Below are 23,634 nucleotides of genomic sequence, written 5' to 3' on the forward strand. Positions count from 1 at the left end.
AGGCTCATCTCAGGCTCAGCCCCCATGGCTTTTGCAGAGCTTCTGGAGCGAGTCGGCAGCTGGGGGAGGTTTCAGATCGTGCAGATCGTCTCTCTGTTCTTACCCATCATATGTATCACCTCTCACAATCTGCTGGACAACTTCTCAGCAGCTATTCCCGACCATCGCTGCCGGCAGCCCTTGCTAGACGATGCCCCCGCCTCCCTCAACGTCACCAGAGGCCTGGGTCCTGATGCCCTCCTGAGGGTCTTCATCCCCATGGACAAGCACCAGAAGCTGGAGAGATGTCGTCGCTTCCTCCATCCCCAGTGGCAGCTGTTGGAACTCAATGCGTCAGCCCTGAATGCAAGCGAGGCAGACACAGAGCCTTGCCTGGATGGTTGGATCTACGACCGCAGCGACTTCACCTCCACCATCGTGTCTGAGGTTGGGGGCTCCCTCCCTCCAACTCCTCTCTTCCTTCCCCATCTCCATGTGCAGCTCTTTGGAGAGTCCCCCAACACTCACATAGCCGAGCACATTCCAGATGGCTTGCTTAGGGTTTTACACATTTCCTTCCCATCACGTTCCTCCTGACCCCTTCTACTCTCAGTATAGAGGGCCTGAAGAGGACAAAGCCTTGGGTCCAAGTACCAGGGCTACTACTAATGATCTGTGGGAACTTGGAGAAGCATTTTCTTCTCTGGGCCTCAGTCTCCAAGTATGTGAAATGAGATGGCCCCTCCCCCAGCTGACATCCCAGGTTCTAGGGGCCTTCTCAGCCCTGGTGGTCCATGTTCCAAGCTCCCTGACAGCATATGAAGCTTCTTCTCTCAACCTCTGCTATTTGCTTCCCTTCTGATATAGTGGGATATGGTGTGTGACTGGCAGTTCCTGAAGCCCGTGGCTCAGTCCATATTCATGGCCGGCATCATGGCTGGAGCTATCATATGTGGTCTTGTCTCCGACAAGTGAGTGTTTTCTGGTTTAAGCTGCTCTCGTTCCCCCAGCTGCATGCAGATCCCTCGGCACTGGGAACAGAGATCTTGGGGGACCCCTCCCCGCCTGTCTCTGTGCCATGGCATCTTGGTCCCGCTGAGTTGCCCTAGGTTCACTTCCTGTGTCACAGGTTTGGGCGGAAGCTGGTATTGAGCTGTTGCTACCTGCTGTTGGCCGTTGCTGGCTCCTGCTGTGCTGTCGTCCCCAACTTCTTCCTTTACGGCTGCCTCCGTTTCCTATCAGCTGTTGCTGTGGCTGGCCTCATGATGAATGCTGGGATACTCAGTGAGTATGGTGCCATGGACCTGTCTCAAACCCTGAAATCATGCCTCAAGAGCTCCCCTTAGATCGGCATCTCTCTCACCCTTCAAGGCACAGCTCAAATACCTCTCTTCTGCAGATCTCTCTAAGATCTGTTCCCCCTCCCCAGCTAGAAGCCAACTTTTCATCATGTCTCATTTGCATCCTCATATGCTTAGATGTTCTAATTTGCATTGTTTTTCTGTGTCTGTGTCTCATCTTCCCTACTGAAGGCAGGTACTGTATCTAGTTTAATTTCTCTCAGTATCTAGCACAAGGTCATGCATATAGTAGGTCCTTAATAAATGTTTGTTGAGTTACTGAAAGACTACAGAGATGCTTGCATGATGAATGTATGGAAGACTGAACGGGATGGATGGAGGAGTGGATGGATGGGTGGATGAGTAAGTGGTTGGATAGATGGATGGTGGGATGAATTAATGAATGAGTGAATATAAGGATGAATGGAAGAATAAATTCATAGATGGGTGGATGGATGGATGAATGAATGGGTGGATGAATTTATAGACAGACAAATTACATGCTGCTGAACACTACAAGAGAAAGTCATTCATTCATGTGTTCACTACAAACTTATGAGATATAATTTCAACCATGTCTTCGCTGTTGCATGGCAATCCTTTTATTCTTCTATGATTGACTCTTTATCCTACTCTCCATGCATACCTCTTCCAAACCCTTCCCTGACTCCCCTCTTGTTCTTCGCACTTCCTCTTGATGGAGGCCATCTGTCTTTAGCTTCGTCTTCTCTTCCATTCCGTATCTCAAAGCTCTTCTTAATTATTCCCCATTTTCTCTTCCTTTGCTCTAGTTTGTGATGAAGTGACCCCTTTCCTCGTCAAAGCTAAACTCTTCACTTGTGCTCTTGAGTCCATCTCCTTTCATCTCATCTAGGACCTTGACTCCTCAATCATTCTTTTCTTCCTGTCACCTTCAATCTGTCCTTATCCACTGACTTCTCTGCATCCTATAAATGTGCCCATACTTTCCTTATTAAAAAAATCCTTACCATTCTTGGACCCTGTCATCTCCTCCAGTTGTCATCTTATATTCTCCTCCCTTTCACTTGGAGCCAGACTCCAAGAAAGGCTTGTCTTCCCTTGATATCTTTGCTTCCTCCCTGCCTGTTCCCTTCTCAGCTCTTTGCAGTGTGGCCTATGACCCCGCCACTTGACTGAAATGACTCTTTCTAAGATTGTCAATGATTTTGGAATTGTTCCAGTTGAATGGTCTTTACTTAGTCCTCCTTTTTCTTGACCTCTCTGAAGTGTTTAATACCTTCCATACCATATCCACCCCCTGTCCCATACATACTCTGCATCCTATCTGGTTCTCCTCCTACGTATTTGATTATTCCTTAGTCCCCTTTACTGGCTCTTCCTTCTCTTCCATTTACTGAGGCAGCTAAGTGGTGCAATGGATAGAGCACTGGACCTGGAGTTAGAAAGACCTGAGTTCAAATCTGACCTCAGACACTAGCTGTGTAACCCTGGGCAAATCATTTAACCTCTGTCTGCCTCAGTTTCCTCATCTATACAATAGGGATGATAATACCACCTACCTTCCAGGGTGGGATTGTGGGGGGTCAAATGAGATAACATATGTACAGTACTTTATAAACTTCAAAGTGCTATCTAGCTGCTGGCTATTTTTACTCAACAGCTCCAGACGCTGCCCAAAGCCCTTTCCTTTTTTATTTCTCTATGCTCTCATTTGATGAGGCCATAGGCTCCTATGAGTTTGACTAGCCTCCACACAGGCAGCTCCCATATCTATATATTCAGTCCTAACCTCTCTCCTGAGTTCCAATCCCATGTCACCAACTTCCTTTTGGACAGCTCCATCTGGATGTTCCAGTGTTACCTTTCCCCCCAAACTGTCCCTTTCTCCAGAGTTCTCTCCCTTCTATTGCAGGTCCTACTCTCTGAGGTGTGCAAGTTGAGTCATTATTCACCTTTCTCTGGCATCTCCCATATCCATTTCTTGTCCCTGGCTTCCCACAGCCTCCTCTCCGTGGTCTCATTCTTTCCACTCTCCACTCTTTGTGGCCACCACCCTAGTTCAGGTCCTCATCACCTCTCACCTGGACTATTGCAAAGGCCTTCTGACTGATGCAGCTATTGTTAGCTTCGTCCTACTCCACCGCTGCCAGTGATATTCCTAAAACACACAGGTTTGACCAATCCACTCCTTATGCTAAAAATCTTTTCTGCTGCCTCTGGGAAAAAATACAAATGCCTCTGGTTTTCATTTAAAACCATTCACAACCTGGTCTGCACCAATCTCCTTAGTCTTAGGAAGAGAATTGTGGGTGTTGAGTGGACCACACTGACTCCATCTTGTGACTCAATTCTAGTTCTAGCTCAGCAGCAGCCTTCTATATATCCCCCGTCTCCGAGTTATAAGCACTCTCTCCCTCTTGAAAAGATGTTGGACATACTTTATATTTGCTACCTGGGTAAACATTGTAACCCCCTCCTCCCAAGAGAATATGATAAAGATGTTTCCATTTTTGTCTGAGTACACCCAGTGCTTTGTACATAGTACATACTTAATACATATTTGTGAAACTGAATTGAATGGAATGGATAAATGACTGAGCAGATGACAGGCTGGGCGGCTGAATGAGTAAGTGGATGAACAAATGAATGAATTAATGAAGTTGCTCTTGTGTCTGGCTTTCCTTTCAGTGATAGAGTGGACAAAAACCGAGGCTGGGGCCACTATGATGACCATAAATTCTATTGGGTTTAGTATTGGCGAGGTCTTGCTGTCAGGGGTTGCCTATGCCATCCGAGACTGGGGCTCCCTCCACCTGGCTGTGTCCGTGCCCTTCTTCTTCTTCTTTCTGTCTTCGTGGTCAGTGTCACTGGGGGCTCCACCTGGTATGGATTCCTTGTGGCTAGGGTGACATGAGTGGGAAATGCCTCACACTTGGAGAAAAGTGAGACTGGTCACTACCACCCCTGAAGACCAGGACTACTGTCCATGTATTGTCTTCCTACTATAGCCAAAACAGGCTATCATTTTGCCATCAATCAGAATGCCTAGGAGAGGTGCATGCTGTTTTACAAGGGGAAGCGGAGGTTCAGAGCCTGTGTTCACGGCAGTGGCAGAACCCAGTTGCCAGATTCCCAGTCCAAGGCTCTTTCAGCCATACCTCATTGCCTCCCCATCCCATCTGGCACAACCAGGATGTTTTGCTAGTATCTGCTGAGGTGGTTTGCTCAGAGAGTACATAAGCCAGAAAGGCGGCAAACTTCCAGGATGGGGGGAGGGCCATGTGGTTCTCTCGTTCAGAATCGGCAGGCAGGTGGATCCTCTACATTAAACAGGTGGCTGGCAGAGTCTGCCCGTTGGCTCATCATCGCAGGCAGAATAGATCAAGGGCTCCATGCACTCAGGAAAGCCGCAGGAATGAATGGGAAGAAGGACGCTAGAGACACCTTGACCATTGAGGTAAGAAGGAAGGGTGGGCTCCTTTAGAGAACTGAGGAATGGGGTTGGGCATATCCAGTGACTCCCCTTTCCTGTCCGTGAGGCAGCCTGGGGCAGGGTTGGGAGTGGTGAAGCTCCACCTTGGACCACTAGGGGGCTCCTGCTAGATCAGGAAAGAGTATGAGATTTGGAGTCAGGAGACTGGCTGGGAAACATTGCAGAAATCTCTTATTGCCTCAGTTTCCTCAAAAAGTCTCAGAGTTGGAAGGGACCTCAGAGATTATCTGATCCAAATAACTCCTGACTTTCATATATACACACACACACATACATATATATAATATGTGTGTGTATATATGTATATATGTATATACACACATATATTTCATATATATACATACACACATAGATAAAACAAGAGGTCACGCAGGCTGTGCATGCACACCTCTCTCTAGTGAGGAAGGATCCATTTCCTCCCAAGTCAGTCCGTTCCCATTGCAGACAACTCTAATTCTCAGGAAGTTTTTCCTTCTATCAAGCCTAAATCTGCCTCTCTTCACCTTCTTTCCCAGTTCTGGTCTCTGGTGCAAAGTGAATGTTAAAGTCTCCTCCCCATGAAAACCTTTCAGATATTCAATGGCCACTATCACGGTGCCCTCTACACCTTCTCTTCTCTGGGCTAAATATCCCCACTTCCCCCAATTGACTCTTACTGGACTCAAGCTGCTTAAACACCCAGGCTGGCCTCCTCTGGACGTGCTCCAGCTTGTCAGCCAGTCAACACACATTTATTAAGAAGCCTACTCTGTACCAGGCCCTGGAGACATAAAAATGACAAATGAAACTCTGCCCTTAAGGAATTTCCATTTAAAGAGGGGAGAGAACACGTCCCTAGGCATGTGTAGAATGTCTCCACGAGGGGGTTTGAGAGGCTGGGCGGCTGCCTCAGCCTGGGCGTCGTGTGTCTCTTCAGGCAGTCTGAGAGGCCTTCGGTATTCTCGTTTGAGCTTACAGCCTGCTATCTGTAGAGGGAGATGGTCTTTATTCAGGTCTCTTCTCGGACTGATGTCTACAATCTTAAGCAGCTCCAGTCATCGATCACATCTTTCTTTAGGGTTACAAAGCACTTTCCTCACAGCAACGCTGGGAGATAGGCTTGCTATGCTATCCTCACTTGACATATGGGGAAACTGAGGTTCAGGCAGGTGAGGTTAGGCATTGTTCAGTCACATCCAACTCTTCGTGACTCTGTGGTGAATGATACTGGAGTGGTTTACCATTTCCTTCTCCAGTGGAGAAAGACAAACAGGTTAAGTGACTTGCCCAGGGTCACACAGCTAGTAAGAGTCCGAGACTGGATTTAGACTGAGGTCTTCCTGACCCTGGACCCATCACTCTGTGCACTATGGCACCACCCAGCTGCCTCGAGTTAGGCAGCGAATGCCAATCCTAATCCTACCTGCCCCAAGTGATACAGATAGTGTAGGAGCAGGGATTAGAACCCAAGCATCCTGGGTCTGATTTCAGTGCTCTCTGGCCCTCTCGTGGAGGCTGTGGGGCCAGGGCCTCTGGGCAGCCAGCGTCTTTGCTCTTTCAGCTCAGCCTGTCCCTAATGCTTTCCTACCCCTTCCTCAACCTCCTCTACCCCGCTTCTCCAGGACAGGAGGACTGTGTGTGTTCTTTGCACAAGGCGCCCCCTGGTGGCTCAGGGAGTTAGTTCATCTTGTCCCTTTGCCTCATTTTACAGATGAGGAAAGTGAGGCCCAATACAGGTGCAGCAACTTGCCTAGGTCGTATAGGTAGTCAGTATTGAAGGTGGGATTTGAACCCAAGTCTTCCTGACTCTCCAAGCCTGTCAGTCCCCACCTAGTCTACACTGAAGGAGGGGGGAAGGGTAGGAGATGTTCTGGCCACTGCAGAGAATCCTGGATCAGTCTGTCACAAGTGAAAGGGCTCATCTAATTCCCCATTTTACAGATAAAGAAACTGAGGTCTGGAGAAGGGAAGGGGCTTACCCAGGGAGGGTCACAAAGAAGATTGTGACAGAACCTGTTGTTGTGACTCCAAGGCCAGGGTCCTTTCCTCGAGCCCTGGTCCAAGGGATGGATGCCAGTGACCCTGACAATGTAAACAGACCATATTAGGGCATGAAAGCCCACAGTCCAGAAAGATTTCTAGAGAAAGCTGTCTCCCAGTGACAGTCATGGGCAGAGAGAAGCCATGAATAGAGAGCTACTTCCAGGACATGTGGGCCACTATGGCTCCCAGCTCTTTCTCTCCTCAGAGACTGACATCTTCCTTGTGTCTCCCTTCCTAGGTTGTGAAATCTACCATGCGGGAAGAATTAATGGTGGCTAAGACCGACCACTCAGTGCTGGATCTCTTCCGAACCCCTGAACTGCTCAAGCGGTTTTGTTGCATGTTCTCCTTGTGGTGGGTTCCTCTGCCTGTGGCAAGCTGAGTGGCAGCTTGTAGACCATAGGGGACGATTTCCAGCTTCGTAGTAGGGGAGGATCCAGAGCCTGGCTCAGTAAAGAGAGGAGGAAAGCAGGTCCACTCTGACCCCTCCCACCATCCTGTCCCCCTTGCACCCCATCCAGCCTGGCAGGAGAGGGGGGCAAAACTCAGTAAAGCTATCCCAGCCTCCCTAGGGTTACGTACCTGTAAGTGCTGTGTGCCCGTTGGCTCAGGAAGCTAATGTGCTCAACATTGCCCCACAAAGGTGAGCCTGTTCTGGGACATACAAGCATCCTCTACTAAAGCAAACCATAGAATCACTGAACATCAGAGATTGAGGTCTGGGGGAATCTGAGCATGGAGACTGTCAGAGCTGGGAAGGACCTTAGACTAGAAAAAAATCAGATTTGGGAGGTGTGGGGAGAGGTGAGGAACCTTAGAACACAAAATATCAGGGCTGAAACTGGGAGGAACCTTAGAATGTCTCCAGTGGGGAATTCCCTCCTGGGTGGGGGGCAAGCTGGGGAAGACCCCAAATAACCCCAGTGGACAGGGGGAAAGTGCCTTCACCATGTGCCTCTTTCTGCTGCCATCTCTCTTAAGGTTTGCCTTTGGTTTCACCTTCTATGGACTTATCCTGGACCTGCAGAACTTGGGGACCAATATTTTCTTGCTCCAGACGCTCTTTGGGGTCATTGATATCCCAAGCAAGATTGGCGCCTTCTTCGCCATGAATTACATGGGTCGGCGCATAACCCAGGCAGGCTCCTATATCCTGGCTGGTCTCTGCATTCTGGCCAACACGGTGATACCCCAGGGTGAGTCAGAGATGACCAGAGGCTTGTGATCCTTTTGCTCAGTTCACCAAGCATTTGTAAACACCTAGCACATGCCAGACACTCAGCAAGCTCCTGGAAATGCAAAGATGAAAAGCACAGTCGCTGCCCTCTAAGAGCTTTCTGTCTCCTGTTACAAACGCAAGAGCCTGTGTCTCTGCTCTTCAGTGCTCAAGGACTAGATTCCCCTAATCCTTTAGGAGATTAAGAGTATCAAGGAATTATCTAGTGGTTTTAGCACATGGTCTTAAGAACATCTGTCTGGTGGACCCGGGACCCCAACTCAACCCTCTGATACTGGAAAGCCTGGGAATGACTGGCCCAGGTGAGCTACCCTGTCGCCCCCACCACTCCTCCTGATAGAATGATGGTGCCAGTCAGTGACAACAACAGTTATGACAATCGGCACTGAGGGACCCTTTAAAGTTTGCAAAATGTCCTGACTATAACCTTGGCAGGTACAGGTGCTCTTGTCACCCCATTTTACTGGCAAGAAAACTGAAGCTGATAGTGATAATACTAGCTGGGATTCATATGGGTCTCTAAGGTTTGCTTCACAAATATGAGGTTGCTGGATCCACGGAATTCAAACTCAGGTCTTTCTGACTCTGAGACCGTGATGCTTCACTGTCTCTGTCATAAGATTATAGGTTTAAAATTGGAAAAAAAAAACCTTTGAGGTCATTTAATCCAGCCCCTTTATTTTACAGTTAAGAAAACTGAGGCCCAAGGGGGTTAGATGACTTGGCCAAGGTCACACAGTGGAAGAGGAGGCATTGGGACCCCAGTCTTCTGACCCTCAATTCTGCACTGCCTCCTATTGATCAATGTGCTATTATTAAGTTCCTACTGTGTGCTAGGCACACAAAACCATAAATGAGCCAGTCAGTTCCTGCCCTCAAAGAGTATGTTCCCTTAGGGAAAACATGTACATACATAAGCAAATATGATATATATATATATATATTAGAGACAATCTATGGAGATACAGTCGGCAGAAAGATACAAAATATTCTCTCTGTCCTCCGGGAAGGAGCCACTGTCTGAGGCAAGGGGACTTAATCCCTGCTGGGAGTCCTCCCTATCGTGCTCCCCCTCCCCCATCATGCTCCCCCTCCCCCATCATGCTCCCCCTCATGCCCCCCCCACCTTCCTTCCTCACTCCCCATCATTCCCACAGAGCTGCAAATCCTGCGGGTGATCCTGGCTGCGCTGGGAATGGGCTTCATGGGTTCTGGCTACACTGTTCTTTCTATCTACAGCAGTGAGCTTTTCCCCACAGTGCTCAGGTAAGGGCAGGTGAGGGCCTGGGTGGTGCCACGAATGCCCAGGGCTGCCTTGTACCTTTCTGATCTGGGGCTGGGACCTGGGAGCCCGGGAGGCGGCTGCTGTTCAGCCAGGATGAACTTGTCTGGATCTGCTATCGCCGCTTCTGCGCGTGTTGTGTGGGCTCATCCAGGATGCGAGGCATGACCCAGGCCAATGCCAGGGTCTATTAATGCCCTCTCCACAGGCTCTCCCTCTCCCTCTGTCTGTCTGTCTGTGTCTCTCCCTCCCTTCCTATCTCTGTCCCTCTGTCTCTGTCTCTGTCTCTGTCTCTGTCTCTGTCTCTGTCTCTGTCTCTGTCTCTCTCTCTTAAACACACACACACCGTAACGATGATAAGGCTTTGCTGCCCATGCCTCCCAGCTTCTTCTGTGACCTCCATTCCCTCCCTAAACTCACCAAACACTCTTCCTCTGCCTGATAACACACTCTTCTCTCATGACTCTCATTCCACAAGGGCAGTAGCCATCTGTCTCTTCCCCCATTTGCACAGCTGCAGCCTTCCTCCACCCTGGCACCCCTGAATGTCCCTGGGGAAGTGGGAGGGCATTCTACAGCTCCCCTCTGGGTCTGCTCCTACAGCTAGGGCTTCTGGAGGGAGCTCAGTCTCCTGGCCCTGTCCTGTCCCATCTCCTGACACCCAGGGATCTCTGCAGCTGCCTGGGGTGTGCCAGGGCTTCCCTAGAACAGCAAGCAAAGACAGGGAGAGTGACCTGCAGAAGGGCACTTGGAACAGTGTCCCGGTGGCCACCTCCTTCTTCCGTGTTAGCTGGGGCGGAGCAGGGCTGTACATACTGCCCAGTCCTGCTTCCCCTGGCAATCCTGTTCTCCACAGAATGACTGCTATAGGTGGGGGCCAGATGTCTGCACGTCTGGGTTCTATCCTGGGGCCTCTGGTGAGGTTGCTGGATCAGTTCAACGCTTTGCTGCCCCTGATCATCTACGGAGGCGTTGCTGTGATCACGGGCCTCACTGCCCTCCTCTTGCCTGAAACCCTTAACCTGCCACTGCCAGACACCATTCACGATGTCGAGGTTCGGTGAGTATGCCCTGCCCCGGGCAACTGGAGAAAGGCGGGACACTTTGCCATCCTGCAACTGTAGCAAGGTTCCCCTAGACCCAGTGTGATCAGTGTCCCCAAAGTGCATTTCCCTGAAGAAACGGAGGCCTTGGTCCTTATGTTTGTTCTGAGGGCAGACACTGAGGGCAGCTCAGTGAGCTAGCTCCTGCCCTTGAGGAGCTATTCTGTCTGGGCAGGTGGTATCTAGAAAATCACTACTAATCAATCAGCAATCTCCTATAAAGTGCTGACTGTGTGCCAGGCACTATGCTATATGCTAGAGACACAAAGACAAAAATTCAACAGTCCTATAGAAGTGGAAGCGGTTCCCTGGTACCTCCCCCCAGCCCTATGAGGTAGGCATTGAAGGCATTATTATCCCCATTTTACAATGGAGGAGACTGAGGGTCAGAGAGCTTCACTGGCCAAGGCTCACCCAGCTCAGAAATGTCGACACCAGGACTTGGCTTAGGTCTTTGGAGTGAAAAGCCCATGCTCTTTTCCATTACCATCCACTGCTTCCTAGGGGGCTTCCTTCCTTCCTTCCTTCCTTCCTTGCTTTCTCCTCCAAATCTTTCTTAGACAAAGTGATATCCAACTTTGACTGTTCATATTCCTTTCATCTCTAAATATCTGACACTAATTTCTCTTTGTTTCTCTTTTAGGGGCCACAGAATGAAAGGTGCAGAACAGGGAGGGAACATTGCAAAGTCGACGAGATTGTAGGACAGTCCTGAGAGACCACAGCCCAGGGCAGAGAGCCAGGCAAGAAAGCTCTTTCTTCTCTAGGCTCTGAAAGGGTGCAATCCTGCCCCTTCTGAACAGCTGCTGCTTGGGGAGAGTATCTTGGGTTGGGTGGGAATGCTCATATATGCTACAGTTGGGGCATTTGCTGGAGCTGCTCCCTCCTTCTCCCTCGATCCCTGGAGTTCTGACCCAGTCACATCCTCCCATCAGCCCCCTCCCTCTGCTGCCCAAGAGCTCTGAGACACCTTGGGCCTGAACACAGCTACCAATGTTTCTTCCTGAGCCCTGATTCTGAACCTTAGCACCCTTTCCAGTCCCAAGTGCCTCCTTTTCCCCTCCTCCCCAGCTTCAGGTTTCTTCTTCCTCTGCTGTGGCACCAGAGGTGGTGGATTGGGAGTGAGAGGACCTGAGTTCAAATTCTGACCTTTCCCATGTTCTGCCTGCATGACCTTGGACAAGTCACTTATTCCTCCCCTTCCTGTATCAATTTCCTTCTTTGTAAAATGAAGAGGGTGAATTTGGACAAGATGATTCCTGGGTCTTCCCCAGCTCTCTATCTTTCATGTATGGTCTGCTACCTTCTCTTGTTATCTTTCAGGGGAGGCCCTGCCCCAGTAGACCATGGGCCTGGGTCTGACTGGCATGGCTGCCCTGGCCTGGGTCCCAAGAGGGCTTAGTATTCCTCTCCCTTCCTCTTTCCCCCGGGGGCTTTCCTAAGACCTGGTGTTACTCCTTCTTCCTCTCCCCCTAAATGAGGAATCCCTTGTGGGGTGGGGAGGGAAAGACCTCTGGCTTCTCTGCTAACTGGTCTCCCGGTTCTGCATCCAATTCAACTAACATGGTAGAACGTAAGCTTCTCAAGGGCAAGAAATGTTTTGCTTAGCACCTAGAAAGTGCCTGGCACATAACAGGTGTTTAATAAATACTTTCTGATTGACTGAATGACTGGTAGATGCTCACTGTGTGAGAGGCCCTGTGCTGGATAAACCTGGTGACACCAAGTTTAAAAGTGGTTCCTGTCTCCAAAGAAGATCAAAAGATTTGGAGCTGGAAACATATATATGTGTATGTGTGTGTGTGTGTATATATATATATATATGTATGTATGTTTATATGTATAGATATGTGTGCACACACATTATACACGCACATGAAGCTTGAGGGAGAGGTAGAAAGGGGTGACATGTACACATGTAGGCATCTTCCAAGATGTGTGAGATGGGAGTAGACGTGAGGCCCAGGCCAAGGCTGCTGGAAGACTGGAGAAGCAGAGATTTCCTGGAGGAAGTGTCCTTGAAGGAAGAGAAGAATTTAGTAGATGGAAATGGGTGCGAGGAGGGAACTGTAGGGACAGGTTTGAGTCCACAGAGATGGCAGCAGATGGCCAGGTTCAGAGAAGCAATCAAGCCTGGCTTGGCTAGACCACTGATTGTAGGAAGGGGTTGATGTAGAGGCTGTGCCTGGGGCTGGGGAGGGAGGCAGCCCCTTCCTCATTACATCTCAGAATCTTTGTCCTTCAAGGCTTAGCCTCTCTGGTTCCCTTAGTGGCTGGGCATCCTCTCCTTCCTTAAATCACTCTTTACTTATCTACCCATATCCACTTTGTGCTCTACCTATGTGCATACTCACACACCAACCAAGGAGAATGCAGGTTCTCTGAGAGCAGAGCTTATGTCCTTCTTGTCTCTGGATCACCTAAAAGTAGGAGCTTAAGAAATGCTTGTTAAATCAAGCCCTGCCAGTGAAGAAGAGGATTTCAGAGCTGCCTTTCCCTGTTTGGAAGACAGGCAAAAGTTGAGAGATGGTTGAGGCAGAGAAAGGTGAAGAAGGGCCCAGTTCTCAGTGGAGGTGGTACACAGGAGCCAGGCTCTGGAATCTTCCCTCCCTCTGTGGCTGGGCTGAATGTGGAAGGGGGACTCTGGGGCGAGGAGCATCTTCACAAATCACAAATCCCCAAATTCCTTGTTTCTCTGGTATTCTTTCCTGGGCCATCATTCCTTCTTGGCTAACCAGGTTTGGCAGTATCAGATCTGAGTTTGAATTTCTGTTTTACTTACTTGTGACCTTGGGCCAGTCTCTCCCTGGCTCTCGGACTCAGTTTCTTCTTCTTCATCTGTAAAATGAGGAGGTTGGACCCCAAGGCCTTTAAGACCCCATCCTGCTCTAGACTTCGGATTCTCTGGTTTTCCCCAGCTCTCTTCCACCTCCGACACCTGAAGCTTCAGGGTGCTCAGTCTCCGTCTCTCAAGATCCCATCTGATCACCCCTCATGACCTCTCCCTGGGAGGTGCATGCGGGCATAGAGGCCTCTGGGGAAATCACATCTCTGAGGGTGAAATCGACCTCTGAGAGGGAGGACCGGGCTCCCTGCCCACTCCCTGCTGCCCCACCAGGCCTAGGCCTTGTGTCAACATATGGAGCGTTCAGTAGGAAGCCGAGTACCTGCTGCCCGCATGGGCCTTATGCAGATTAACTGGTAGGTCAGCTCAGCTTGTGGCTGGGCGCTCCCCCCTCCCTCCCAGAGCGCAGTACCCATAGCTCCCCTCCGTAGCAGGGAAGCAGCGTCTTAGAGCTGTCAGGGATCCCCCTCCCCCAAATGTCCCTTCCCCCCAGCTTACAAAGGAGGCAAGCTTTTCTATAATTAAGGGACTGGATCAGAGGAATCTAAGGTCTCTCTCAGCTCCAAACCCTATCATCCTAGGAATTTGCCCAAGGCCACAGGGCCAGTTAGTGGCAGAGCTGGAACAGGGGACAGGAGAAGGAAGGGAGGGGGGTCCTAATTATCTAATGCATCTATTAAGAGCTCACAAGCCTCCCAGGGGTGTTCACCTTTGAATGGAAGCCAAACCTCCAAGGAATTAATGTGTAATGGTAGATTTTCAGAGTAGCGATGAATCAGTCGGGAGATATTTAGGCTAGGGAGATACTGGCCACCTGAGAGGGATCACAGAGAATCAGATGGCACAGGGCATTGGTCTGGAAGCTGCAGTGAGTGCCCCTGCTCACAGCAACCAGGAAAAGAGAGGCATGGCCTCTCTCTAAGGTCACTAGTGAGCCAAATCCCAAAGCCTGGCTCAGGCTCCATCTTCCTCTGCCCGTCTCTGTCTGTGGCTTTGCTGCTCGGGCTTGGCTCTCTTTCTACCTCTACTTACTCCTCAATCTCCCTGGTTTCCTTGTTCTCCTCAGGTGGTACAGTGGTTAGCATGCTGGACCTGGTGTCAGAAAGACCCGAGCTCAAATCCAGTCACAGACATGTCCTAGCTGTGTGACCCTGGACAAGTCACTTTACCTCTGCCTGCCTTGATTTCCTCATCTGTAAAATGGGAATAATAGAACCTTCAAGAGTTGTCGTGGTGATAAAATGAGATCATCTGATTTGTTAAGTGCTTTGCAGACCTTAAGGAGGTTACACAAATGCAAAGGTGAACTATTATTTTTCTTGGATGAATCTGGCTGCCACTGTGGAGCTCCCTCCTTAGTCTGCGATCTTCTTGCAATCTACCATCATTCTCCTGCTCAAAAGCATCAGTGGTTCTCTATCACGTCTGGGACAAAACAGCGACTCTTCTGTTTGGCGTTGAATGTCTTTTATAATCTGACTCTGGAGAGGCGACCAAGTGAAGAGAGCACAATCCCTAGAAACGGGAAGACCTGAGTTCAAATCCGGCCCCAGACACTTACTAGCTGTGGGACCCTTGCTTGCCTCGGTCTCCTCATCTGTAAAAGGAAGTGTTTGATGTGATGGGCTCTCGAGGTCCAGCTTTAAATCTATGATCATGTGACCCGGGGCTGGTCTTCCTTCCCATGCTTTCAGGGGCAACCACGCTGACCCACTACATGAAATTCCCCTTCCCTCCTCAGTGTCTTTGCCTAGGCTGTCTCCGTGCCTGGAATGCACTCCTTCCTTTTGTTCAGTTGGGCCGACTCTTCGTGACCCCGTCTAGGGTTTTCTTGGTGAGAGTTTGCCATTTCCTTCTCCAGCTTATTTTACAGGTGAAGAAACTGAGGCAAGCAGAGCAAAGTGACTTGCCCAGGGTCACACAGCTAGGAAGTGTCTGAGGCTAGATTTGAACTCAGGTCTTCCTGACTCCAGGCCCAGTGGTTTCTCCACTAACACCACCTAGCTGCCCTTATCCTCCTGGCTGTCCAAATTCTCCCTCTCCTCTGCCTCTTAGAGTCCCTAGCTCCCTTTCAGGGTCGGGAGCCGTATCCTGATCCCTTCCCACCCCTGCTGCCCCTGGTGCTTCCCCCCCCCCCCACTCTCCCCGTCTCTTGTTACTATGTTTCCCCTGTATGTGTTTGCATTTGTGCATCGGTGTAGGTGTTCCTGGCCCCACTGGTACCTGCATACTGTAGGTGCTCAATCGATGTTTACTGAATTGAAGAAACCCTGGCTCACTCAACCCTGGTCACCCAAGCCTGCCAAAGCCTGTGGATCCCCAACTCGCCTGGCCCCGCTGCCCAGTCCTCTCTCCTCCCTTCAGAGGTTTCATATTTCGTAGACTTTCAGAGCTAGTCCCACACCTTTATCTCACAGGTGGGGAAACTGAGGCCCACAAAGGGGGAAGTGACTTGGCTGAGACCACACAATCTGGCAGATTGAGGTGGTGCTGTAGTAGATAGAGCACAGGGCCTGGAGTCAGCAAGATCTGAGTTCAAATCCAGCTTCACATCCTTAGAGCTGTGTGATCCTGGGCAAGTCACTTCACCTGTCTGCCTCAGTTTCTCATCTATAAAATGGGGGTAATAATGGCACCAACCTCCTGCTGGCTTCTATGGGGGGGGTCCAATTACTATGCAGAGTGGTTGTGAGGATAGATATTCCCATGCTTATTCTTTCACATAAAGAAAGGCTTCCTAACAGTGGAAAGGGCTACCTGAAGAAGTAGTGAGTTCCCCATCCCTGGATGTCTCTCAGTGGAGTCTGGGATGTTGAATAGAGCGGGCATTCTCAGTTCAGGTGTGGGGGGCTAAGAGGTCCCTTCTAGCCCTGAGGTTTTTTGTAGGATGAGGGATCCTAGGTTTGGGGCCACTAGATCTGTACTCCCCCCCCCCGCCCCCGGCCTCTCATTCTCTGTGTGACTTTAGACCAGAGGTGCTTAACGAAGCTTCCGTGGCTCCCTTTTTGGTGTGTTTGTTTTCTCCCATTACCGTGTAAGCTCCTTGAGGGCAGGGCCTGTCTTTCTTCTTCACTTGCAGTGGGACCCCCAGCACTTTGCACATGGTCTGGCACAGAAATTGCTCTGTGAATGCTGGCTGGCTTGCTGACTGATGGTGGTAGCAGTCTGGTAGAGCCCAGGGACCCCTTCTCAGAATCATGGTTTTAACAGCACACAATAAAAGGCATAAGATTACAAAGGAGACCGATTATATTGAAATGAAAATGCCATTTTCCCCCATCCAAGTTCAAAGATGTCCCCAGACCTTCAGACCCCAGATGAAGAAGACTCGTCTTAGAAGAGGGGACTGACCTTGTTCTGCTCAGACCCAGAGACAGAGCAGGGAGCAATGGCATGAGAGTCACAGAGGGCTAGATTTTGGCACAATGTTTGGAAAAATCTCAAAAACCAGAGCTAACAGCCGGATGGGCTGCCTCAGGAGGTGGGGAGCGCCAACGTTGAGGGCAGAGGAATGGGTGTCGTGAAGGAGATTGATTATTACTTAGGTGCAGGTCAGGTGGGATGTCTCCAAGGTGCCTCTGGGAGATTCTGTGATTCTGCCAACTCACCTATGTGGGTCTCCAGTGCGGGGAGGAGGGTTGAATCACACCATCTTTAAGGCCCTTCCAGCCCTGAAGTCTATGGTCTGGTGATCATAAGGATTCTCTACCCTGTGAACCCCACTGAACCCAGCCCCACTGACAGGCCAGAGGTATTCCGAAGAGGACAAATGAGCCTCCATTTCCTCAGCTGGGGTTAGGGCACAAAGTCATCATTCTCCAAGGAGAGCTAGGGGAGATCTGGGAAGTAGACAGTGGACTCCCTCCCTGCCCCTCTGTCCCAGTCGGTAGACCCGGGAAGCCGGCCACCAGGAAGCCCCGAGGAGGTGAGAGGGGGAATTCAGAAAGGGGCCCTTCCCCTTTGTTTGTTCCTCCCCCCTCATTTCCCTCTTGGTTGGTGACTTCCATTCAGGAAGACACTCACTGTCAGCCCTGTGTTCCCCGGCCATCAGAGCTGCTATCCAAGGCCCAGAGAAGGGAAGGCCCCTGTGGCCTCACCACTCCTAGGCTAACACAGTGTAGGGTTCTTCTTGCTGGTCTCTGCTGGGGTGCTCTCTCTCTTTCTCTCACTCTCCCCTCTCCTTTCTCTCTTTCTTTCTCTCTCTCTCTCTCTCTCTCTCTCTCTCTCTCTCTCTCTCTCTCTCTCTCTCTCTCTCTCTCTCTCTCTCTCTTCTCTCTCTCTCTCTCTGTCTCTCCCCATCTCTTTCTCTCCCCCCTCCTTTCTCTATCTCTGTCTCTCTCCCTCCCTCCTCCCTCCTTTTGTGGCCATGGAAGCCTTTTCAAGCAAAGGCAGGATGACCATTTGGTGGGTGTGTTGTAAAAGGATTCTTTTGGGGTATGACTCAGACTGGGGGTCCTTGTGGTCCTTTCCAGCTCTGAGATTCCATGATGGAAGGGAGGGAGGACAGTAGGAAAAGCTGGAGCGAAGGGAAGGTTGGGGTATGTTGAACAGTATGATGTCAGAGTCCATCAGCACCTGTCAGCCAGACTCCCAGTCTCAGGGTCCTTCAGCCCCCCAGCAGGCCTCATACATGTTGTCAGCTCTTTGGGGGTAGGACTCACGTCTCCGTTCTCTCTCCCCTGTAGAGTTAACTACAGGACAGACCAGTAGAGAAGTCCTGAAAAGCCCATTGTTGGCCATCTCCAGCCTTATCCTGGCCAGCTTGGCTGTTGGCCTGGGTCATTTCCTTTGGTTTCACTGTTAGGTCCTTGGAGCTCCTCTCTCCTCTAGAAGCCTGGTCTTTATCTTGAGAAAGTCGAGGCAGAAGCCACTGGTAGCAATGCCACAAGGGATCTTCATCAGAGATAATGAGGGATGACAGAAGGGTCCTGCCTGTGACCCCGCTTCCAGCCCCCCCTTACAAAGTGTGTGTCTTCTCTGAGCCTCAGTCTCCTCATTCATTTGGGGTCTGCACCTGCAATTTTCAACGGTGCTGGGAACACCCTCCACCAGAGCAGTATCTGTCCTTTATCTTCTCAGCCAACCACAAGCATTGATTTCATGCACCAGACATTGTGCTATATATATGAGAGTTGCCTGGGCCACTGTGAGGTCAAGTCATTTACCCAAGGTCACACAGCCCTGGTCAGAGACCTCACTGGAACCCAAGTCTATCTGACCCAAGCGTTGGGCTCTTTACAACAAACCACAGGGCCCTTCTCTTCATATCCAGAACATGCAGATAATGATCCCTGGCCTGTCTATCCCACAGTCATTGTGAGGACCAGTGAGATGGAAAGTACCATGTAATTATAAATGCCAAAGAAATGAGAGAGAACTATAGCAGGAATTATGGCAGAATGAGTAAAGGCAACAAAATCTGAACCATTGGAGGGCAGGCCCTGCCTAGGAGGCAGCCGGCATTTGATTCAGTGCTCATTTGTGGCTTGAGTCATCAAAAAAGGACCACAGGGTAGGCCTGAGACATTCTGGTCCTCCTTGTGCCTGTTTCGAATGTTCCAGGCTCAAGTGTACAGTGGCCCAGGTAGGCACCCTAGCTCTTCCCTGGAGACTGACCACAGAACCATCTCCCTTGGAACAAGTCAAAAGAGTGAGGCAGCCCTGCCAATCACTGTCACTGGTAAGCCAGGATTGAGAACCCTGGCCTCCTTGGGTGGGGTCCTTGTGTTCCACTTGAGCTTAGGGGTGGGGGTGGCACAGTTGGGGTTGTGCCCAAATTGGGGGCACCTGGCTTTCAATGGGAGGGGCAGCAGCTAGTTAGATCACAGTCATGGGAGCCAAGAAGGCTTCCCCTCCTCCTCCAAGCTGGCTGATCGTGGGTCCTTCCTGCCTCAGTGTAGGAACTGAGGCAGAGGAAGCTGGGAGGAATGGAAGGAGGGGCTCGACCGCACCCCTCCCGGAACAAACCGCACAGGGCCAATGGAGTTTGGAAAGTTTCTTTTGTTTCTCCCACACATTTCCGGAATTTGGGTGTTTTCCAAGACTCAGACACATTTGTTAACAAAGAGAGAGAAAGAAAAAAATAACAATGGGGGACGGGAGCCCCTTCGGCAGAGAACTGTTCCCCCAGCAAGTCCGTGGGGCCGTTCCTCCCGGCTCCCTCTCGCCCGGGATGCCACAGGATATTGATATCTAGATAATTGTCTTTAATATATATCTGCATTTTCCTTTCCCCCCATCCCCCCGCCCCCCGCCCCCCAACCCGACACACACGCACAGATGCTCTTCTTTGCCAGATCCCAAATGCACGTCGCCCGAAAAAATCAACTTATCAGAGACTTCCAAATCCTCCCCTTGGCAAGGCAGGGCAGGATAGGGCAGGGCAGGGCAGGACACCACTGTCTGTTGAGGGAGCATGGCCTCTGGGGCAGAGGTTTCCCTCTCTGCCCAAAGCCCTGGCCCCAAGGACTCCCTATAACCTGAACCCACCCCGACACACTCTGTGCCCACCTTCCCCCCTCCGTAACCCAAACCCCATCGAAGCCCCACCCTTCCCCACTTGGTACTGCAGCTGCTGCTGCTCCCAGGAACCTAAACATTGGAGGGGGAGGGGAGGGCAGGAAAGGAAGGGAAAACACTAGAAAAGGGAGAGGGCGGGAAAATTGGGGAGCAAAAAGGAGGAAGAGACAGAAAGGGAGGAACAGGCACAGCCAGTGAAAGGGAGGAGGGGAAAGAAGGAAGAGAGGAAGGGATGGAAGGAAGGAACAGAGAGAGAGAAGGAAGGAAGGAAGGAAAATAGGAAGGAAGAGAGGGACGGAGGGAGGAAGGAAAAAAAGAGAGGGAGGGAGAGAGGGTTTAGGGGAGGAAGGAAGGAAAGGAAAGGCGTTAGGGAAGGAAGGAAAGAAGGGGAAACAAACCGGACGAGAAGCGAGCACGTTACAAAACCCCTGCCTGCCTTCCCGCCCCCACGCCCCCCCTAAATAAAATCACCCCCCCCTTTAAAAAAATAAATCAATCCAGGGCTGGGAGTGGGAGCTCCAAGGCCTCACTCTACGGTCTCCCTTGGCCAGGGGAGGCAGCTCTGGAGACCATCGTGGTGGGCAGGGAGGAGGACCGAGGAGGGGGCACCCTTTTTTTTTCCTTTTTCTTTTTTTCTTTTTTTGCGCTTCCTCCTGGCGAGAGAAGTCCGAGGCGGCCCTCGGCCCATGCCCCCGGGGAGTCGGGGTCGGGCGGGGGCTGCTGCTGCTCGCTCGGCTGGCAGGGGGCCGGCGGGCACCGGGGGCCCGGGGCGGTCACACGTAGTATTCCTTGTCTTTGTTCTTCTTGGCCTTGCTGGGCGCCTTGGGCGCGGCGGGGGCCTTCTCCTTCACCACGGCGCCGTTGCTCTGGGCCGAGTTGCTGATGTAGTTGCGGCTCTGGTCTACCTGGTAGGAGCCCTCGTCGCGGTTGCGGTACTTGTACATGGCGTAGAGGAGGATGAGGATGCAGAGCGCCGCCGCCGCCACGATGCCTACCACCATGCCCGTGGTGCTACTGGACTCGCGGATCACCTCGACGGCGCCGGGCGGGCCCCGTTCCCCGGGGCCCGTGGGGTTGGCTGTGGGTACACGGGGGAAGCCAGGGGCTGCCGTCACGCCGGGGGCCAGGGCGGGGGGCGGCCGCCGTGGCTCGAAGGACGTGGGCGCCCCGGGGCCCCCAGCCGCCGCCACCGGCGGGTTCTCCAGCAGCGGCTGCAGCGGGTCGCGGTGGTTCATTTTGCCCGCCGGCAGATTGTGGGGCAGGGCAGAGGGGGCGAGAAGGACCCCCGGCGCCCCCGTGGCCCCGTCTGTCCTGAGGTTGGGCCGGGGGGGAGGAGGCTTGCGGGGGGACAAGAGGGTGGTACGGTCCGTGACCAAGGGGAAGGTGGTGTAAAAGTCTTCGTCGTCCGTGGGGGGCAAACTGGAGTCAAAGACCTCCCCCGAGGCGAAGCCCGACGCCTCCATGGGCTCCTCGCAGTCGCTGTCATCCTGCTCCCCACCCTGGCACGGGGGCGGCCCTGCTGGGGGCCGCCGGGCCCCGGGCGGGGGCAGGGTGTCTTGGGTGGCACCCAGGCCCGTGAGAAAGGGGTAGAAAGTCGGGGGCGGGGGCGCGAAGGGGGAGCGGGTGGCCACAGGAGGGGGGTCTAGGGAGTCCTCCGTAATAATAGGCAAAATTAACTCGCCTCCTAGAAGAAGAGAGAGAAGAGAGAAGAGAGGCATCAGGGGCAGCCGGCGGGGCTCGGCCTGGGCACAGAGAGAGAAACAACAGGCCTTTGACAAAACTCGCCAATCGGTTCCAATTAGCTTGTCCGAGAAGGCTACCTAGGGCTCGGGCCGCGCCAGCCCAGGGGGCGTTACGAGGCAGCGGGCCTGCCCGCGGGAGGGACTCTGCGCTCGGAAGGGTTCTCGGTCTCTTTTTTTCTCTTTTAATTTTTGGTTCGTTTTTAAGAAACCAAAAGGAAAAAACAAGAAAAGCAAATGGAAAAGGAACGAAAAAAACGAAAACAAAGAACGTCTACCGGTTTGGTTATTTTTTTTGTCTTTTTTTTTGTTTGTTTTTAAAACAGCTTTAAATAGGTCAACAGCAGCATTGACACAAGCCTACTGGCAGGGGCGGGGGGCACTGGCTAGTTTCTCTTTTGGGGGAAGGGTGTTTGTGATCGGTTTGGTTTTTAAAAAAGAAGAGAGCATACCACGGAATTCAGGTAACTTACATCAACAAATAGGCCCAGTGATTTTAGCATGAAGAAAAAAATTACAAAACAGAGCTGTGTAAGAGGGTTCTCCCGGATGAAAATAAAGACAACTTTTTTTTTTCTTTGCTTTGCTTTTTCTTTTCCGTACAACTCTTTCTGTCTGTCTGTCTGTCTGTCTGTCCTCTGGCCCTGGCACCTCCCTTGTTCACCACTTCTCTCCTCTCCCTGACTCTCTCCCTCTCTCCTTACTCTTAGCAGAGTGGGACCTGAGGTCAGACCTAAGGGGTTGGGGCCACAGACTGAGAGGCGCTGAATTGGGATGAAATTGGGGGTCTAATGGGAGGGGATGTGGGGTACAGGGGAGGTGTGGACACAGAGACATTTGAGGTCTGGGAGCAGCCAAGTGCCTCGGACACAAGGGGTTAGGGATGGGGCAGGGATGAGATAGAAAGGAGAGCTGGGTGAGCTGGGACAGCTGAGGCATCAGGGGCAGCCCACACCAGAGGTCTGGGAGTGGCCAGGGGCCCCAGGCAAGAAAGGATAAGGGATGGGGGCGGAGGAAGAGGTAGGAGGGAGGGAGGGGTGAGCTGGGTGAGCTGGGGTGTCTAGGCATGTGTGCTGCGAGAATGGGGGAGAGAATGGAGGCCAGTAAGACGAAGCCCCAAGGGCAGTTGGGGAGGGGTATTACCTGAAGAGAGGGAGTGGGCCAGGGTCATGTGTGAAGGTGAAGGCGTATCTGAGGGTGAGGTGAACCTGGAGGGTCAAGGTCAGGAGCAGTGAGGTGAGGTGAGAGACTATGCCTGAGCTGCCCCTGACTACCCAACCTCCTCTCCACCCACTCCCTCTGCCCCTGTAGCCTCCCCCCCCCAACCCCTCCCCAGAGCCCCAGCAGCTCTAGGGCTGCCCCAGGGCTTGGCTGCCTCAGGCCCTTTTAGGAAAAACAATAACAAACCAACAGAAAGAAGAAAGCAAAAAAAGGAAAGGAAAATATATACACACACAGCCGTCTAGGGAAGGCTCCTGTGGGGAGGTGGGGACCCAGGGGAGGTCACAAGAGGGAGGGCTCTCCCCCCACTTCCTAGGGCTGGTAACTGAAAACCTAGGAATGGGTAGAGGAGTGGAGGAGGGAGCTGACTATTTGCTTGAACCCTCAGAGGAATTGCAACTCCCCACATCCCCTAGAAAGAGTGCTAGATCTCCCATCATCCCCTAGGATGAGAACTACAACTCCCATAATCCCAGGGTGAGCACTATCTCTCCTTTCATCACCTAGAATGAAGGGAGGCTACATCTCCTATGAGACTTATAATCCTCCTCATCTCCTAGGCAGGACAACTTCTCTTAGCCTCTAGGTTGAAGGCTACATTTCTTATGATGCCCCTAGGTGGATAAAGGGCTACATTTCCTATGATCTCCTCTAGATTTAAGGACTACATTTCTCATCATCTTTCAAGTTAAGCCCAGAGTAGCCAGCTCTCCTTTACTCTGGCCAGTTTCTAGACTTTTGACTCCAGAGGCCAGTAACCTGAGACCCTTAGGAACTGAGGTCTCCTTGCTTGGCTAGGGAAGGAGGTGTTGGAATTCTCACAGACATCATTTCCTCTGGTCTTTGGCCATTTCCTCTCCAGATCAACTCTA

The 23,634-nt window shown here is 51.6% G+C and overlaps 2 protein-coding genes across 2 annotated transcripts in view; one reads left to right on the top strand and one right to left on the bottom strand.

The window, feature by feature from the left end:
- Positions 1-3: 3 nt before the first annotated feature.
- Positions 4-16,526, top strand: SLC22A12 (solute carrier family 22 member 12). Its single transcript, XM_020968357.2, has 11 exons — positions 4-426; positions 847-950; positions 1,109-1,263; positions 3,990-4,158; positions 4,635-4,758; positions 7,055-7,170; positions 7,798-8,012; positions 9,211-9,319; positions 10,192-10,395; positions 11,082-11,181; positions 14,350-16,526. The coding sequence occupies exons 1-10, from the start codon at positions 25-27 to the stop codon at positions 11,140-11,142; spliced, it is 1,659 nt and encodes a 552-aa protein (XP_020824016.1). The 5' UTR covers positions 4-24; the 3' UTR covers positions 11,143-11,181; positions 14,350-16,526.
- A 3,024-nt stretch (positions 16,527-19,550) lies between these two features.
- The window catches only part of NRXN2 (neurexin 2), a 177,900-nt gene continuing 173,816 nt past the window's right edge, over positions 19,551-23,634 (bottom strand). Inside the window, 1 exon segment of the mRNA XM_020968358.2 lies at positions 19,551-21,486. Coding sequence (XP_020824017.1) covers positions 20,576-21,486 — 911 coding nt within the window. The 3' untranslated portion in view covers positions 19,551-20,575.

Source organism: Phascolarctos cinereus, unplaced genomic scaffold (genome assembly GCF_003287225.1).
Source record: "Phascolarctos cinereus isolate Bilbo 61053 unplaced genomic scaffold, phaCin_HiC Scaffold_9;HRSCAF=440, whole genome shotgun sequence".
NCBI classification, from domain to species: Eukaryota; Metazoa; Chordata; class Mammalia; order Diprotodontia; family Phascolarctidae; genus Phascolarctos; species Phascolarctos cinereus.